The sequence below is a fragment of the Anas acuta genome, chromosome 24 (genome assembly GCF_963932015.1).
Source record: "Anas acuta chromosome 24, bAnaAcu1.1, whole genome shotgun sequence".
Lineage (NCBI taxonomy): Eukaryota > Metazoa > Chordata > Aves > Anseriformes > Anatidae > Anas > Anas acuta.
Window position 1 is genome coordinate 3,001,399 of NC_089002.1, and position 17,446 is coordinate 3,018,844.

The 17,446-nt window shown below is 53.9% G+C and overlaps 1 protein-coding gene across 1 annotated transcript; it reads left to right on the top strand.

The window, feature by feature from the left end:
• The first annotated feature begins 13,748 nt into the window (after positions 1–13,748).
• LOC137844194 (lysozyme C-like) lies at positions 13,749–16,523 on the top strand. The gene is made up of 4 exons (XM_068660363.1): positions 13,749–13,941; positions 14,308–14,466; positions 15,048–15,126; positions 15,547–16,523. Exons 1-4 carry the CDS (start codon positions 13,788–13,790, stop codon positions 15,605–15,607), a joined length of 453 nt encoding a protein of 150 aa, XP_068516464.1. The 5' UTR covers positions 13,749–13,787; the 3' UTR covers positions 15,608–16,523.
• The last annotated feature ends 923 nt before the right edge of the window (positions 16,524–17,446 follow it).

A 17,446-nucleotide genomic window follows, 5' to 3' on the forward strand; every position in this document is an offset into this window, starting at 1 on the left:
GGCGGCGGCGGCGGCGCTGGGCTTCTCCCAGGTTTTGGCAGTCCGGTCATGTCCTGGCGGGGAGCAGCAGCAGCTCTGAGTCACGTTCCAGCAGCAGCGGTGACTCACGGCTGCCCCAGCCTCCTGGGGAGCAGCCGGCACATTGCAGAGATTCCTGGATGGAGGCAGGAAAATAAAATTAAATAATAACAACCGCCCCCCCCCCCCCCCCACTCACCATCACACGCTCCCCGTCCCCGCCTCTCCCCCGAATTCTCCTGCAACAAGGGCGCAAGCAGCAAATTCCTGCGCCGCCGGGAAACACCTCCCGCCCGCGGCTCGCTAGACGCCGCGATGCACGACCTGGTTCTCAATTGCACGAAACGCCCTTTGCCGGCAGCCTGCGGGGGCCCTGCAAAGGATGAGGAAGCTGCAACCCCCCCCCCCCCCAAAAAAAATAAATCCCCCCCATGTGGCAGTCGCATCCTGCCGCTGTGATGCAGAATGGGGTGCAGCCGGGTGGGTGTTGGGGACCCCTCCAGCTTTGCCTCACTCCCTGGAGGTTTTTTTGGGGGGTTGCACGGTCCCAGCTGCATTTTTTTATTTTTTGGGGGGGGGGCGTTGTAACCTTTTTGCATCATTTTTCAGCATTTCCCATCCGAAATCCCTGCACCCAGGGGTGCCCCCAGCACAGCCGGGTTGGGAGGGGAGATGTGAGTCCCATGGGACCCTGGGTGCCGCAGGGACGGCTGCGCTGGGCAGGGCTCCCCCGTGGCCTCCTTCGGCCTCGGCCATCTCCTACCAGGAGCGCTCGGCTGCTCGGCAGCCCAAGAGAACAGCCAAAAACCCCGCGGGCTGCAGAGGCTGCGGGCGGGCAGAGGCCGCGCTGCAGAGGCTCCGACTCGCGCAGCCCCAGCGCCGCGGCGCGGGCGATGCTCCCAAACAGGCCCCGTGGGGATGCGCAGGCAGCAGCGTTGAGCAGAGCCCCTGTGGATCACAGCCCCTGCGGATTGCAGGTCCTATAAGGCAGGATTGCAGCCCCTATAGGGCAGGATTGCAGCCCCTATAGGGCAGGGCACATGGAGCAACCCTTCTCCATGTGGTGCAGACCCCCCTGGCTCCACTCCAGCAGCTCCTGGGAATGCACCTGTGGAGCCCAACACCTATAGAGCAAGAGATCCTGCTGTGGGGAGCTGGCCCTACAGAGCCCGGGTCCTATACAGCCCAACCTCGGCCACTATAGCACGAGGGATACCGCAGTTGGCTGGAGACCGGCCCTACAGAGCAAGGAACCCATTCTCCTATGGTGCAGCGCAGCACCTACATCAGTTATCCTGCAGGAGAATCTACCCAACAGAGCAGTCCCTGTTGGGAGGGGGATGCTTCCCCTGTAGAGACCCCCCTATGGAGCCTGTCCCTACAGAGCAAGAGCCCCCACCCCACAAAGCAGCCTCCCGACGTGCTGTGGGACAGGATCGGGCGCAGGGTGCGTTTCGGCTGGCACCTGCTGCATGCCTTCCTGCTGGCTCCAGGCCCTTGAACCTTCCTGCATCCCATTCCTGATACCATCAGGCCATGCTCCCCAGCCAGAATTTGGGATTTGGGATCCAGGTTTCGGGTACCTGGCTGGGATTTGGGTTGAGCACAGGACAGCGAAGCCTCTGCAGAGAGGCTGCTGCAGCAGCACCGGTTCCTCCTTGCCGCGGTTTGCGTTTTCTCAATGATGGGTGGCCCGGCCCCCAAGAGTAGCAGCCGTGTGGGTTTCACAATGTATTTCGGTCAGTGCTTACAAGAAAAGGCCACGGGGAGGGCTGCGGGGATTCCAGTAAACGGCCCCCGAGCCTTCCTCATTCTCAAGAATGGGAAACTGCGCGACTTCTCCACGGGGTTTCGCTTTCCACGTGGGGAGACCAGAAGGTGAAGTGCTCCGCATGGCCATTGCTGCGAGGGGGCTGAAAAGGCAGGAGGAGGCAAAATGCAATAAACTTGTATGATTTAAAATCATAAAAAGTTATATTTGTATGATTTTTTAATTATCAAAATGGAACCCATTCAAAATGGGTTTTGCTGAGCGTAGGACGGGACCCTGCTTCCCCCAGAGTTCCCCAGTGGTCCCGCTGGGCTTTTGCTGCAGGTTTTGGGTGTAAAATATTTTTCTTATGGGAAAACACAGTGGGGAATCACAAGGTGCCCCGTGCGCTGGGTTTCCCAGCCTGTTTTGGAGGTGCTCAGGGCAGCCGAGTGATTGCTGCACCCCAGCAGGACAAGGGATCCGTGTCCAGGCAGCCGTGCACCTCTGGAGGTGCTCCTTGGTGACATCCTGGGGGCTTCATCCTGCCCTGCTTGGCCCCCCAGCACCCGGGGGATGCTCGGTGCCGGGGGCAGGAGCTGGCTCCGTGCCTCCCTGGCGCTCATGGCCCACAGTTTTTTTGCAGGGTTTCACCCTGCAGCCATGCTCGGGGACGGCGCGATGCTGGTGGCACGGCTGTGACCGTGTCTCTGCCCTGCTCCTCCAGCCCTCAGCAGCCTCTGCGGGCCCTTTCCCCTGCCGCACGTGGACGCTGCAGCAGCGCAGGGGGCAGCTCGGGGCTGGCCAGAGGCCAGCGGGCCGGGGAGCAAGCTGGGCAGGGGCTTGGCAAAAAATAGCAAGCAGGTGCCCTCTGCCCCAGAAGCGATTTGTCGCTGGGTAAACAGGAAATCTATTCTTAGGCCCATTCATGAGCTGCGGGCTGACGGCAGCTCCCCGCTCCGGGCTTGTTTTGTTCCTCGCTGACACACGGGTGACGCCGGGGCGGAAGGCGGCCACGCAGATGTTCCAGCCCCGCGGGCTTCCCCCTCGCTTGCTTTTTCCCTCCCACCCCCGGCAGCACCCTGAGCTTCCTCGGCTTTTCCAGGGGTGCTGGGGTTTCCCCTGCGTGAGGCAGCGGCAGGAGGTGCAGGGGCGAGGGGGGAACACACGCGGTCGGTGGCACCCTGGAGGGTGCCTTGGCAGGGCTCTGCCCCCCACACCTGAGCTCCTCTTGCCCTTTCCCAACATTATCTCTTGCTTCTGAGGAGATAAAGCCACCAGGGCTTGCCCCTTCCTGGGATGGGCTGAGCTGGTTAGGCTGGGGAAGGGGGGAAAAATACTGACAGACCTGTCCTGGCTCCCCAAAGACCCCCAGGGTGGTGATGGCTGAGGTTTATTTTTGCCCCTGGTTCTTTCCCCAAGCGTTGTCCCCATTTGCAATACTGGGCTGTGACCCACCCCCCTTCCATCTGCAGATCCCTTCCACCTGTGACACCCCTGGGACTGGCTGAGGCTTAGGGCTGGGGCTGGGGCTGCTGCAGGGCTCTGCAGCTGTCCCCATCTGATGGGTAAGTGGGGACCCCCAGATCCCTGGGGGATGCAAGGCTCCTGGGGCCCCCAGAGCCTCCCCGCATCCCATTTCAGCCCTTGGCAGGCTCACAGTGGCTCCTGGGGCGCACACTGGGGTGGCAGGAGGGTTTAGGACAGGCTTTATGGCCTCATTTCCACCGATCCTTGCACAAACCCGGGCATCTCCCCTGCACCAGCCGGCACCGGGCTCGGAGCAAAGCTGAGGCGTTGCTGCCCTCGGGCGGCAGCAGGCAGCACAGCACCGAGGGGGGGCCGGTCCCCAAATTGTCCCCAGCTTGTCCCCTGGGGTCCCCCAGCCTCTATATCCCCTGTAGAGAGCAAGGAGGGAGGGGAAGGGGGATCCAGTTTGTCTGTGCGGTAGCGACCGTGCCCCCATTTCGCTCCTTTTTTGCCTCAAAAAGCCAAAGCGCAGGGAGGTCGGATTGAAGTGGATCTCGCTCTGGGTGAGGGCAAAGGGAGGGCCTCAGCGCCACATGCAGAAAAACTGGGGGTAAAAACGAAGCTGTGGGGAGGCCTGGCTCATCTCCTCCGGGGTCACCCTGTTTCTCCCAAAACTAGTGATCCCGAGGAGCAGGGCAGTGTGGAGCGGGATCACCTGGATCCATCTGACCAGGAGGAATTTCAGCTGTGAAGGAACTCACTCCCCCTTCATGAGACACTTTCCATTCCCTTTCCTGGGAGTCACATCGCTGCAAACAGCTGAGGCTGGTGCTGGAGGCTTGGGGTCTCTCAGACACGCAAGTGTCCGGTCCCAAGGGCTGTGAAGAGCCCAAATGGGTGCCCCCGGCCCAGAGCTGGTGGGGCTGCAGTGGTCGGAGGGCTGGGTGATGGTGGTGGTAGGGCGATGGTTGGACCAAATGATCTCGGAGGGCTTTTCCAACCTTCATGGCACTGCCTACACCTGAGTCCGGCACCGAAAACAAAAGCAAAGTCAGTCGCATCCCAGCTGGGGTTTTCAGGCATCTCCCCCTGCAGCAGGAGGCGGACAGCGGGGCGGATCTGGGTGCTGAAGAAAAGCAAATTACCCCACCTCCTTCCCCACGGCCTCCAAACCACCTCCACCATGGGGCTTCTTTTCTGAACCCGCACCACGGGGAGCCCTGGTGCACCTGCAGCACCCACGATGCTCCCCAAGGCCTTCAAACACAGCCACCATGTCCGACACCATCGCCTGGCATGGCATGGGCCACGGGTGTGCTGGCACTGTGGGGCCGGGTGGCGGTGACCATGGCTCCCAGGAGACTTGTCCTCTCTCTTCAAAGTCTCCTTGGGGCCCTGCAGCGTTTGGGGACAAGGATTTATACCACAGGGGATGAGAATTTGCACCACAGGGCGGCAGAGGATGGAGGGAACAGAGGAAAGGCTTCACTGTGGGTCCATGGGAGGCCAAGGGGAGGACAGCGTCCTGTGAGGGGTGACTGAGGGCACTGGGGGGGTTTGGGCTGGGGAAGGGGAGGCTCAGGGCAGAGCTCGTTGCTCTGGGACCAGAGGGAACGGCCTGGAGCTGTGCCAGGGGAGGTTGAGGTGGGCAATGAGGAGCCATTTCTGCTCAGACAGAGCGGGCAGGCGTTGGGACGGGTTGCCCAGGGAGGTGGGGGAGTCCCCGTCCCTGGGGGGGCTCCAGGAGAGGTTGGGGCTGGTGCTTGGGGACACGGCTCAGTGGGGACAGTGGGGGGGGGTGGCTGGAGCAGGTGACCCTGGGGGGCTCCTCCAACCCTAAGGACTCAGTGTCTCCATGCCAGGAGCACAGGCTCCCTGTCCTTGCCCTGGCACAGCCTCCCCGTGCCAGCCCCGGGTGCGCCCCGCTGTGGAGCCTCCGCTTCCAGCGCCTCCATCGCCCTCCCTCCTCCCACAGCTCCTCCCCCCCCCCCCCCCATCTCCCGCAATGGTCCCTCCCGCACCCCCCCATCTCTCCCACAATGGTCCCACCCGCTCCCCCCCCCTCACCCAGCCCGGAGTGATGACGTGGGAGTGATGACGTGAGGCGGGGAGGGCGCAGGCGCGGTGGTGGCGGTGGCGTTGCCATGGCGACCCTGCGGGGGGGGGGCTGCGTGAGCACTCCCCGTGTGGGGCTGGGGGCGCCATGTGCATAGGGACTGTGAGGGGACCTGGGTGCATGGGGACAGCCTGTGATGGGGTCCCTCTGTAGCTGGGGGTCCTTTATGGGGACCTCTGTGCAGTGGGGGGTAGGCACAGTAGAACCCCTGGAGTCACAGAATCACACAGTCATTAGGGTTGGAGGAGCCCCCCAGGGTCACCTGCTCCAAGCACCCCCCCCCCACTGTCCCCACCGAGCCGTGTCCCCAAGCACCAGCCCCAACCTCTCCTGGAGCCCCCCCAGGGACGGGGACTCCCCCACCTCCCTGGGCAACCCGTCCCAACGCCTGCCCGCTCTGGCTGAGCAGAAATGGCTCCTCATTGCCCACCTCAACCTCCCCTGGCACAGCTCCAGGCCGTTCCCTCTGCTCCTGTCCCTGGGTATCTGCGAGCAGAGGCCGACCCCCAGCTCCCCACCCCTCTCAGGGAGCTGCAGAGAGCAATGAGCTCTGCCCTGAGCCTCCCCTTCCCCAGCCCAAACACCCCCAGTGCCCTCAGCCACTCCTCACAGGACTTGTGCCCCAGGCCCTTCCCCAGCCTCATAGCCCTGCTCTGGACACGCTGCAGGGCCTTGATATCCTTTTTGTACCGAAAGACATGAGGGCACCTATAAATGGGGAGCACTGTATAGTAGGATGAGGATACCTTCTGTAACGGGCACCCTGTGTATGACAGGGAATATGTAATAGAGCAACAATGCCCCCATTACAGTGCAGACTCCTTTATATCAGGAATTGGGGCTTCCTCACATGACAGGTTTTGGGGACCCTTGTAAAGTGGCAGGGATGAGGGCACCCTGTACCCTAGGGACCCCATGTCACAGGACCCCCAATGTTATGGGGTGGATGTGGCCCTTCCAGAGCTCAGGGAGCTGGGGTAGAGGCTGTTGTGGCCCAGCGGGTTTGGGGACCTGCCCAGGAACCTGCTCATAGGGATTTTCCTGCAGGTCGGACATGAGCAACTACCTCCAATGTTGAAGAAATGTGCAGGGAAGGAAAGCTCTGTACCTGCCTGGCTTCACGTATGGGGAGCGTTGCCCCAGCTGTCCCGTGCAGCATTAGCACAGCGCCATACCCGGCCTGCAGCACCTCTCCCACTTTTCCAGCTGCACCCTTGGGCTCATAAAACATTACAACCCCTTGCAAATCTGTCAGATTTATGTACCTGTTTTTGCAGGGCAGGGACAAGGAGGTGTTGGCCCAGGCGTTACTGCCACATCCCCTTGCTGTGACATGTTACTCTGGCTTTGCTTGTGGATGAAGGCGCAGTAGGAGTTTATGTGGCTTAGGTTTGTTGGTGGAGGGTTTTGCGTTTATTAGAGATGGTGAAGTGTGTTTCTTTGCTACAAAACACCCCGTAAGAACTTAGCCTCCTGACCTGCTCATTTGCAGTGTAGATGGAGCCCTAACAGGGTCAGAAATGCCAAGAAAAGGGAAGTTAGTACATTTGGAAGTAAAAACATAAGTACTGTTTTTGCAGATGCAGCACGGGAGAGGCACGTGAATACTGTATGACCTCGGAGGTTGTTTTCACAACTTTTGCAGTGATGCTGTGGTTAATTCTCTCCGAAATGCAGTTTGTCCTCGTGGCTGCCAGGGTGTGCTGCTGGCTGGTGCCGAGCTGCTGCCACCAGCACCCCCAGGCCCCTTCTGCTGAGCTGCTCTCCAGCCAGGTGCCCCCGTATCTGTGCCTGTGTCCAGCATTGCTCCATCCCAAGTGCACCTGGCATTTTCCTGTGTTGAATTTCATGCTGGTGCTGATTGCCTAATGCTAGATCCTCCTGCAAGGCCTTTTGTCCATCCAGGGAGTCAACAACACCTCCCAGTTTCGTGTCACCAGCAAACTTGCTGAGGATGCACTCCACTCCTGCATCCAGGTCATTAATAAAAACGTTGGCCAGAACCATCCCAGGGGAACAGCACTGATGTAGCCCCGTTTGCTACAACCCTGTGAGCTGTGCCACCACCCCACCATCACCCCGCATAGCATAAATGCCCACCATTAAACCATGCTACTAAATTCTCCATCTACATGTTTCATGAAGATCTCCAGTGACGGTGACTCTACCGCTTCCTTGGTCAGCCTATTTCAATGCTGCACAACCCTTTCTGTAAAGAATTTTCTCCTACTATCCAACCTAAACCTCCCCTGGTGCAACCTGAGGCCATTTCAAACCCTCATCACTTGGTGCTTGGGAGAAGAGCCTGATCCCCTTCTCCCTGTAGCCTCCTTTAAGGTAGTTGTAGAGTGTGATGAGGTCTCCTCTGAGCCTCCTTTTCTCCAAGATAAACAACCCCGGTTCTCTCAGCAGCTCCTCAACACCTTTCACTGGCTTTGTAGCCCTTCTCTAGACACGCTCCAGCAGCTCGATGTCCTTCTTGTAGTGAGGGGCCCCAAAATGAACGCAGTGCTCGAGGTGCGGCCTCACCAGAGCTGAGTACAGGGCACAGTCACCTCCCTAGTGAGCCCTGGGGGACACCACTGGTGACCGGCCTCTGGATGGATTTAACTCCATTCACCATGACTCTTTGGGCCTGGCCACCCAGCCAGTTTTTAACCCAGCAAAGCATACATCTGGGGCCTCGAGCAGCCAGCTTCTGTGGGAGACTGGTGTGGGAACCAGTGTCAAAAGCCTTACTGCTGTCTTCATAGGCCACATCCACAGCCTTTCCCTCATCCACTACGCACATCGCTTTGTTGTAGAAGGAGATGAGGTTCATTAAGCAGGACCTGCCTTTGATAAACCCATGTTGACTGGGTCTGATCACCTGCTTGTCCTGGAAGTGCTGTGTGAAGGCACTCAGGATCATCTGCTCCATGAGCTGCCCCGGCACCGAGGTCAGACAGACAGGGCTGTGGTTCCCTGGATCCTCCTGGTGGCCCTTAGGATGGCAAGGCTCCTCTGGTCATGGTTCTCTGACTGTGCAGGCAGCCCAAGATCTGTCATTACCATTTAAAACTGAGGCAAAAAAAAGGCATTTAATGCCTCCACCTTTTCCTCACCCTTCCTTAGGTGACCATCTGCATAAAATATCAGTCCAATGTTTTCCTTTGACCTCCTCTTGCTGTTGGCACACTTGAAAAAGCCTTTTTTTGTTGTCTGACACTGCAGTGGCCAGTGTCATCTCAAGGCTGAGTTTTGGCTTTTGTCATTTTCTCCCTGTAGACGATAATTGCAGCTCTGTCCTCTCCTCATGAAGACAGACCTTGTTTCCAGAGGTCATATACTTTTTTTTTTTTTTCTGCCCTAGTTCCAGGAGGAGTTCCCCATTCAGCCGGGCCGGTCTGCTGCCCCATTTGCTTTACTTGCATCAAACAGGCAATCCCAAACTCCGCCTGGGTCTTGCAGCAGGCACCATTCCCAACTGAATGCTGCAACTTGAAGACTGGATTTTAAGGCCAAGAGGGAGACAAAACACTTTAAGTCTTATTCTTTCTCAAAAGGGATCATGGACGTGATTTGGCTTTCTGACTGGCTGGTACCACTCTTGTTGCGATGAGCAGGTACGAGGGAAGGTGAGGTGAGATGCCAGTTTCTTGCAGAAGTTTGGAGTCAAGGCTTATGAGCCTTGTGTATTTCAGGTCACCACAAGTTGTGGCAAGACCTCCACACCCAGCCACCTAATTTTGGGTGTGATGGAGCACCAGGAAACTTAACAAGGAGTCAGCAGAGTTGAATAGGACGTGCAGAGCAGAATCAGTATCTTCTGCTGTTAGCATTTTGAAGTTCTAAACTCTGGGTGAGACGAGGAGCAATATTTGCTTGAAGATGTTTGCTTTTAGTTATGTTCAGCCTATTTCCCTTCCTATGGCAGTCCAGTGGCATTTTGCTTCCTTGAACCTATTTGTGTGTCAGCAAGTCTTCACGGGGAAAACAACTGGCAAAAGACAGGTGGAAGTGTGCATTATTTTCTGTATAGTCCCATGGTTAGCAAGTGCAGGATGGAGTAAAGGGCCTTGCTGAAAGCAAGGCGGTTCCTGTATTTGCTGGTGGCACTCGGTCGCTGATGGAAGGGATGGGAGTGAGCCACGGGGAGGAAAACTTTGTCCTGAAGCCTCTTCCTGAATCACACAACTCTGGCACAGGCTGGACCAGGTCCATAGTGGTGGGACAGCTGTGTCATAGCCCCCCAAAGGGCAGAGCTCCCATAGTACGAGGGATACGCTGCCTGTTTATCACTGTTTATCACTGTTTATCAGCTCCATGGGTGCAGTGTATTTCTGTCGTGTGTCTTAGGACAGTTTGGCCTCTATCAGCTCATACTGGGGAAACTGCGAATGAAACACGGACTATACAAAATGTCTGCTTGTGAAGACCTTGAGAAGCATTGACTGAACTGTTAGTGTACAGCTCACGGTGTTGGGGTGACATTTCTGCCTTTGTGTGACTGTTTACTTTATCACTTCTTTAACCACATCCGTGACCTGACCACCCAAACATTACTATCTCAGCAAGCAGAGGCGATTATTTTCATTTCTGTGGTTTGCTTCCCCTTCTACTTGGATCAGAAGACCTGGAATCGGGCCTTTACAGGTGATGATGTAGCTAGAATTTCCCTAAACACCTGAGTAGCCCGCTGTGAGGTGGATAGGTGAGCAATTTCTGCTGGAGATAACCTTTCCGTGGCATCGACACTTCCCTCATTTTTCCTCTTGAGGACTGGGGTCTTGCTCTGCTTTTGCTGGTGCACAGATGGATCCTGCAGGGCTGAGAGCCACAGACAAGTGAGCTCCTGTGAGGTTCATGGAGCTGCTCCAGCATGGGGGCGATGCTGTCCCTGAGGACTCGGGAAGACACGCAGGGTGCTGGGAAGGAAGAGAAGCCCCCAGCTTTGAGCAGGGCTTGGCCCTCCAGGATGGATGTGAGGAGGCTCAAAGCAAGAAATTCCACGCTACAGGAAGGTGAAGGCTGGTGGCAGTGCACGAGCTGATTGTTGAGCGTTCCTTTATGTTTAATTTGATGGCTGACCTAAAGGGAGTGACTTTACTGGAAAAGGGATTTTAATAAGGTAACAACGCAGAAGTGGAATTTATTTAATAGACAATGACTCTTTTATTTTTCTAATATGGAGTAAGCACAATCATAATAGAACTATTAGATTTATAATTGGAGCTCCAATATTTTCATTAGGACACGGGATGGGCGGAGGTATTCCATGACACCTATACTTTGTGCTTCACCGGCAAAACAGCTGCTTGCAGGTCTCCACATCGGCTGGTGAAACCTGGAGGAGAGCAGCACTACCCACAGGAGCTGCATCATAAGATCATGGGCTCTTTTGGGTCAGAAAAGGCCCTTCAGATCATCAAATCCAACCAGCAGCCTGACACTAGCCAGTCCATCGCTAAACATATTGCTCAGTGCCACATCCACACGTCTTTTAAATCCTTCCAGGGCTGGGGACTCCACCAGCTCCCCAGGCAGCCTGTCCCAGTGCCCAGCCATCCTTTGGGTGAAGCCCCTGTAGGAACGACTTTGAGATGCTGGAGGTGCACTGGTCCCTGATACCTTTGGGATGCCTCTGAAGGTGCTACTGGATATGGCCAATATCATCGCAGGAAAGCCGTCGTGCTTTGAGAGGTTCTCATTGACTGGAAAGAAAAAGCAAATGTAGTGTTGATCTTCAAAATACAGGGGGGCAGGAGGATGTGGGAACTCCAAGGCAGCGAGCCTCACCTCTGTCCCTGGGAAAATCATGGATTCAGCCCTCCTGGAAGCCACTTCCAGGTACAAGAGTGGGACTGGAAACCATCAGTGTGGATTAAACAAGGGCAAATCGTGGCTGAACAGCCTCTGGGATGAGCCCACGAACGAAGGGAAAGCAGTGCTTGTTATTTACCTTCCCCTTTCATAAGACTTCCAGCACAGTATCCTGGATGAAACACCAAGATTGGAGAAGGAGGAGGTGCGTGATGGAACAGATATTCCTGCAGCCAGAGGGGAAACCATGTGAGGGAAAAGCATGAGGAGGAAGGAGCACCGACTGTAGCCCCCATCCCTCCTGTGCTGCTCGGGGGAGGCCGAGGCATGAAGGAATGAACGTGGGCCTGGGAAAGGGGAGAGGAACGAAAGAGAAATTTCCCCTATTTAAGCTTGTTTTGCCTAGGACAATAATTGACAAGTGACCTCCTTGTGTTTATCTTGACCCACGAGGTTTCCTTGTCCCACTCTTCCTATCTTGTCCCCCTGTCCTGCTGAGATGGGCAGCGTGCGAGCAGCAGGGTGATGGCTTGGCCGAGGCTAAGCCTCTGCGAGCAGGGCGGCTGGAAGGCTGATTTCCCAGGTCTGGAGCTGAGGTGGGATGGCAGAGCTCAACCTGACAGCGCCTTGGGGACAGGACGGCTGGGCAAGGCTCGGTTGTGTATGTGCTGACATCTGGGTCCATCTGGGACAGGATGTCCAAAGCATCCACGTGGATCTGTCAGATGTGGAACAGCACTTACAGGAAACCTGAATCAGTGACCAGAGGCCACTTTGGGTACTTTGGATCATGACCTGCCAAACTCTAAGTTGTTATTGTTGCTTCTGAGCTTTTGCTGGAGACATAAACACAATCAGTGATTTTACCTGTGCATGTCTTGCAATTATACTAATCATGTTAATTCTCATACATGTGGTCCCTGCATCATTGAATTCCCGGTACTGATTCAAATCAATTCCCATTTGTCACCATTTTGGCACCTCCCTGTCTACAAGAGAGGTGCTCAAGGATGCACGGGTTCAAGCTGTGGCCGTTTCCTTCTCTCCGTGTCATCTTTGGACTCCTGAAGGCTCGGGTAAGCAATGACCCAGCATCAGAAGACCAACCCCGGTCAGCTGGGAGATGTGTCCTCTTCCTGTCCGCATTTACCAGGAGTGTCTGCGGGATTAAGATTCAATCCACAATGGGAGCAAATTGGAAATGTAATTACGGGCAGGAGGACGTTGTTTTATCACCCTGAGATTGTGTCCAACACCCCGTGCCAGGTGCTTTTTGTAGAAGCATGTCTCTCGGTTAAGCCTGGTCAGATACATCAGTTCCTTCGTGAACAGACTGAGTTTGAGACAGACTTGGATTTCAGATTGACACATTTAGCCCTCGATGAGCAGCGCTGCATAACAAACTAGGAAGGACGACACCTGCAGAACGAGGCATCTACAGTCACCAGCTGCTTTGGAAATTTTCCCGTGTATCGTTTCATAATAGACAGGGCCGGCAGTGTGAGTTTTTGGTAGAAATTGCAGTGGGTTTTGAAGCATCTGCAGATAGAGGTGTTGACGTTTTGCTGTGGACATGTCTATGACATTGGAGACGCAAATAACTTTTATTGTTGTTTGTTTGTTTGTTTTCTGCCCCACTAACCAGAGTGCTATTGTTTTAAAAAGAAATTACTAAAAAATAAAAACAAACAAATAAAAAATCCCGACCAAATTTAGTAGGTATTTCAAACCCAGAGCCCCCGACTGTCAACTGCAGCTTCCCACAATGGGAACAAACATGGGTGTTCTGACGCCTCGTCCTGCCTTCTTCTGAACTACTGGACTGTGCGCCCGTCCCTAACCTCATTACACAAACATAAAGTTTTCTTTCCCCACGCCCACCGAATATACCTAAAACGTGGCCCTTGACAAGCCTCCATCCTAGCCCAGCTTCTAGGACAATGCCATTTCCAGCTCCAGGGTGACAGTAACCCACCCAAGGTGCTCCATAAAGTGTCCATGGTGGATGCCTCATGAATTGGTACCTACGCTATCATAAAACTAATGAATGTGTAGCCAAACCCTAATTTAGAGGAACTTGGGGTGACCTCAGTTACTGTAATTACCCTAAAATGGTCCCTATGGCAACCCTGCCCCCATATGATAGGACAACACCAAATCATATCGACAGAACATGCCTAAGGATAACCCATGGGTTACTGTAATTTCATCCTAAACTCAGTCTTTTATGTTGATGGAAATGAGACTCTTAGAGTTTTCCTGGCCTTTATCCACAGGTAAATCCCAGCTCAACTCCTGTGGCAACAATAACCATCATCTCAATGCTAACCCTAAATTTCATCCCTGGAACAACTCCACGACTTCTGGCTGTGACCTCTGTCCATGACCCCAGCCTCACCGGGCTGGTGAGATAGGTACTAGCATCCTCCAAAAATTGTCTTTGGCTTTTGGCCCAATACTTTGCTAATTACTGCAAAAACCTCCCACGCTTAACCGGACACACTTGATGAGCCGTTTGGCCCTCCTCCTGCCAGCAGGAATAAAAGGCTGGTGTTGAGGGCAGTCCTGGCAGACAGAGAGTTCGAGGCAAAGGCTAAAGTTGCTTTGGCTCTTCTTCGCAGGGACTGCAGTATGACAAAGTCAATTCTCTTCTTCGGCTTTCTTCTTGTCTTCCTTGGCCTGACTCTGCCAGGCACCCAGGGAAGAGTTATTCCCCGATGTGAGCTGGTGAAGATCCTCCGCAACCATGGCTTTAAGGGCTTCGTGGGCAAAACTGTAGCTGACTGTGAGTATAATGAGCCCCCCCTGTACCTCTCTGCCCATACCACCCTTGTCTTTCTCAGCTTCTTGTAATCCTCCAGCTGTACTGCTCTGTCCCACCATTCCTTTGGCAAGCCGTCTTTCATAATTTCTCTTCCTCATCCCCTTCCTTGCCTCCTATTGCTAACACAACACATCCCTGCTCATGCTTCTGCCCACCCAGACCTTTCTCCTTCCAAACATTTGTGCATCCATATCTCAGTCTTACAATGTCCACAATTTAATTACTCTTCCAGGTCTTCCTTCATCATTGACTCCTTCATCTCTTTCCTCTTACTTACCCTGAGCATACTTTGATGTTCCTCCTCTGGGCTCTCTCCTCATCCTGCAGGGGTCTGCCTGGTGCAACACCAGAGCAATTACAGCACCCACGCTTTTCGTGACGAGGGTAAGAGCCGGGACTACGGAATCTTTCAGATCAACAGCAAGTACTGGTGTGATGATGGAAAAACCCACGGAACTTCAAATACCTGTCGCATCAACTGCTCGAGTAAGTGCTGGGGCAGGGCAAAGAGCCTTCTTCATCCACTCGGTGAAAGCACCCTGCTCTGTCCATGCCACCTGAACAGGCAGCTGCTCTGGGCGTTTCTGTCCATGTGTCTGTCCTGTTTGGAGCGGCTGAGGGCACTGGGGGTGTTTGGGCTGGGGATGGGGAGGCTCAGGACAGAGCTCATTGCTCTGGGACCAGAGGGAACGGCCTGGAGCTGTGCCAGGGGAGGTTGAGGTGGGCAATGAGGAGCCATTTCTGCTCAGCCAGAGCGGGCAGGCGTTGGGACGGGTTGCCCAGGGAGGTGGGGGAGTCCCCGTCCCTGGGGGGGCTCCAGGAGAGGTTGGGGCTGGTGCTTGGGGACACGGCTCAGTGGGGACAGTGGGGGGGGGGGTGCTTGGAGCAGGTGACCCTGGGGGGCTTCTCTAACCCTGATGATTCTGTGATTCTGTGATTCTATTCATCCAGCTCCTCAGTATCCCATTTACCCTTCCTGATGAGCACCTTACCCTCTGCCCATCTGTCCGTGCTGTTTCTCTATCCCCCTTCCTTCCATGCTGACTTTTTTTTTCCCTATTCTGCAGAATTTCTAGATGACAACATTGAAGATGATATTCGGTGTGCCAAGATAATTGCTAAAGAGGCCAATGGCCTCTCACGCTGGTAAGGAGCTTTGTGGAGGGAACTGGGGAAGGCTGAGCAGAGGAGACAGAAAGAAATCCTCCTGTTGGCTGGTGGTGGTGGTGGGGGAGCCCTAGATACGGGGGTGTGTTTTGTAGAAGTTTAGCACAGCCCTTTTCCTGGAGCTGGGAGAACAGAGGGGTCTTGGATCCCAGCACCCACCCTAACTCCCTAAATTTCCCTCCCCTTTCCGTGGTGAGGATACACCTCTGTTTTTCTTCCCTCACATTCTCCCAGATTGAGTCCACCAGGCTTTTCAGTAATTCATATCTTTCAGGATAACCCTGCTTTCTTCATCTATCAAAGCCTATCGAATTCTCTTTTTATAACCAATTCAATCGTTATCTAACTCCTCAAATGGCATTCTACCTCCTCAAATTACATTATGCATTTCTTTTCCAGGGTTGCCTGGAAAAAACACTGCAAAGGCAAAAAACTGGATTCCTACGTCAAGGGGTGCTAACTGGCTGCCAGCAGCGGCTGTGCTCTCAGGATGACCAACGGTGAAGAGCGGGGTTGTGCAGAGAGCAACTAGGAAAATGGATGGGTGCAGGGAACTGAACGCAGCGTAAGGTGGATGGGTTGCTGGGTATCACTAATACAACGAGGCTTTGTGCTAATACAGTGCAAGTAGAGAAAATTTAAAGGCTGATGGCATAATAGAAATGATACTTAGTGGCAGTGAGAACATTACAGGCGGATTTTCAGCGATTTACTTGCATAGTCCTGCCTCAAGCTTTTGTTGTCCTCAATGATGACCATTTAGGTGTTCTCTCTGGTTTCCTCTCTTTCTCTCTCCTCATTCCTTCCTCCCTTCTTCCCACCTTTCCCCTCCCTCCCTTATCTTCTTTCATTCTTTTCTTTCTTCTTATCTGAGATGAAGAAAGTAAGATCCTTAACGAATGCTGCATTAGTTACAAGAGCTGCATAATGGCAGCTGCCTTGTGTCTAGGGCAGTCCCTGGCTGAGGTGGGAAGTACAGAGACAGAGAACTGCACTGAAACAGAAACTTGTCCTTAAATTTGTCCTGAACATCTGCTCCTAGCTGATGTGGGAGGTAGGGCACTGAAATGTGTGGACATCTGGTCTGGCAGAATATGGCTTTTCTTAATCATCTTTCGAGGTGTCAGATCCAATACAGTGTAGGAAAGATGCAGGGAGTTCCTGTCTCAGTGAGGAAATAAAGGATGGGAAAGCCAATTAGGGCAGGGAAATGTTTTGCCATTTAGATCACGAGTAATTTTTCCAAATGAATGCTGAATCCAGGAACTGCACAAATGGAAGGGGACAACACTTCAGCCTTCAGCCACGCTTGCTTCTTTGTATGCTTTGTTCTGCTGCTTGGTGAGCAGTGACTGCTTTCATGTTTAGACAATAAAGAGATGCTTTCACTTTTGTCTCCAGAGTTTATGTTAATGTATAAACCAATTATGAAAGGTACGTTTATTCAGATGGCTAAAAAATGAAAAGAAAAAAAAAAATCAAAAAACAAAACAACCCCCCAAAAAAACAATTTAATGTAGCCTTGCAGAAGACTCTCTCCCTGTCTACAGGGCAGACCTGTGGTTCTTTCCTCTCCCATGACAAAACTAGGGTTCATGACCTCATTAAGTAATTCAAAGAAGAACTGTTTCACATGTGGAGTCCTTAACATTTTGAGAAAATTCAAGAGAACTTGAATTGAAGCCTGACCTTGTCACTGTATTCAGTGCAGGTAGTTTCAATCCATTCGGGGATTTGAACAAAGCTTATCTGGGGTTTTTACTTGTGGGTTGAACTGTGATGAAAGGATGTTTTCTGCCTAGCTGATAGTTAAGGGACACTCTCAACAAAAAGAGTTAAGGGGAAGTGAAGGCTGCAAACCACACGTGTCCCTGCTGGGGGCTGCCGGGCTGGAAATTCAGTCTAGCACACGCCAATCGAATCTGCCATTACCTCAAACCCTGTGAGCATCACATCGGCCACCAGAAACGGCTGCTGTGGTTTCTCCCTGGTGGCAGCAGAGCACCACACGCCTGCTTGCTCAGCTCCCTGCTCTCACCTTATGCTACAGAGGGCAGTAAGGTTCTTGTAGGGAATCTTAGCGGAATGAGGACCGGCCACAGGCTGGTGGTTATAACTGGAGCTTTATTATCACATAAAAAAATTAGCAATCAGCAGAGCTTAGTGTTATCTCCAATCTCTAGCAGCTAGCACAGCCTGCAGTCACGCAGAGCTCCCAGCAGTTAGCATTGCCTTCTTGTTATCCACAGTTCTTCTTCCCTGCATTTTTCAGACAGCTGAACCCTCTGCAGATTGGGTC

Bases quoted from the DNA above. Each gene is read 5' to 3' on its own strand.
- LOC137844194 (XM_068660363.1), top strand. From the start codon at position 13,788: ATGACAAAGTCAATTCTCTTCTTCGGCTTTCTTCTTGTCTTCCTTGGC. The intron at 13,942-14,307 runs GTGAGTATAATG...CTCATCCTGCAG, and splicing joins GGGCAAAACTGTAGCTGACT to GGGTCTGCCTGGTGCAACAC. The intron at 15,127-15,546 runs GTAAGGAGCTTT...TTTCTTTTCCAG, and splicing joins GCCAATGGCCTCTCACGCTG to GGTTGCCTGGAAAAAACACT.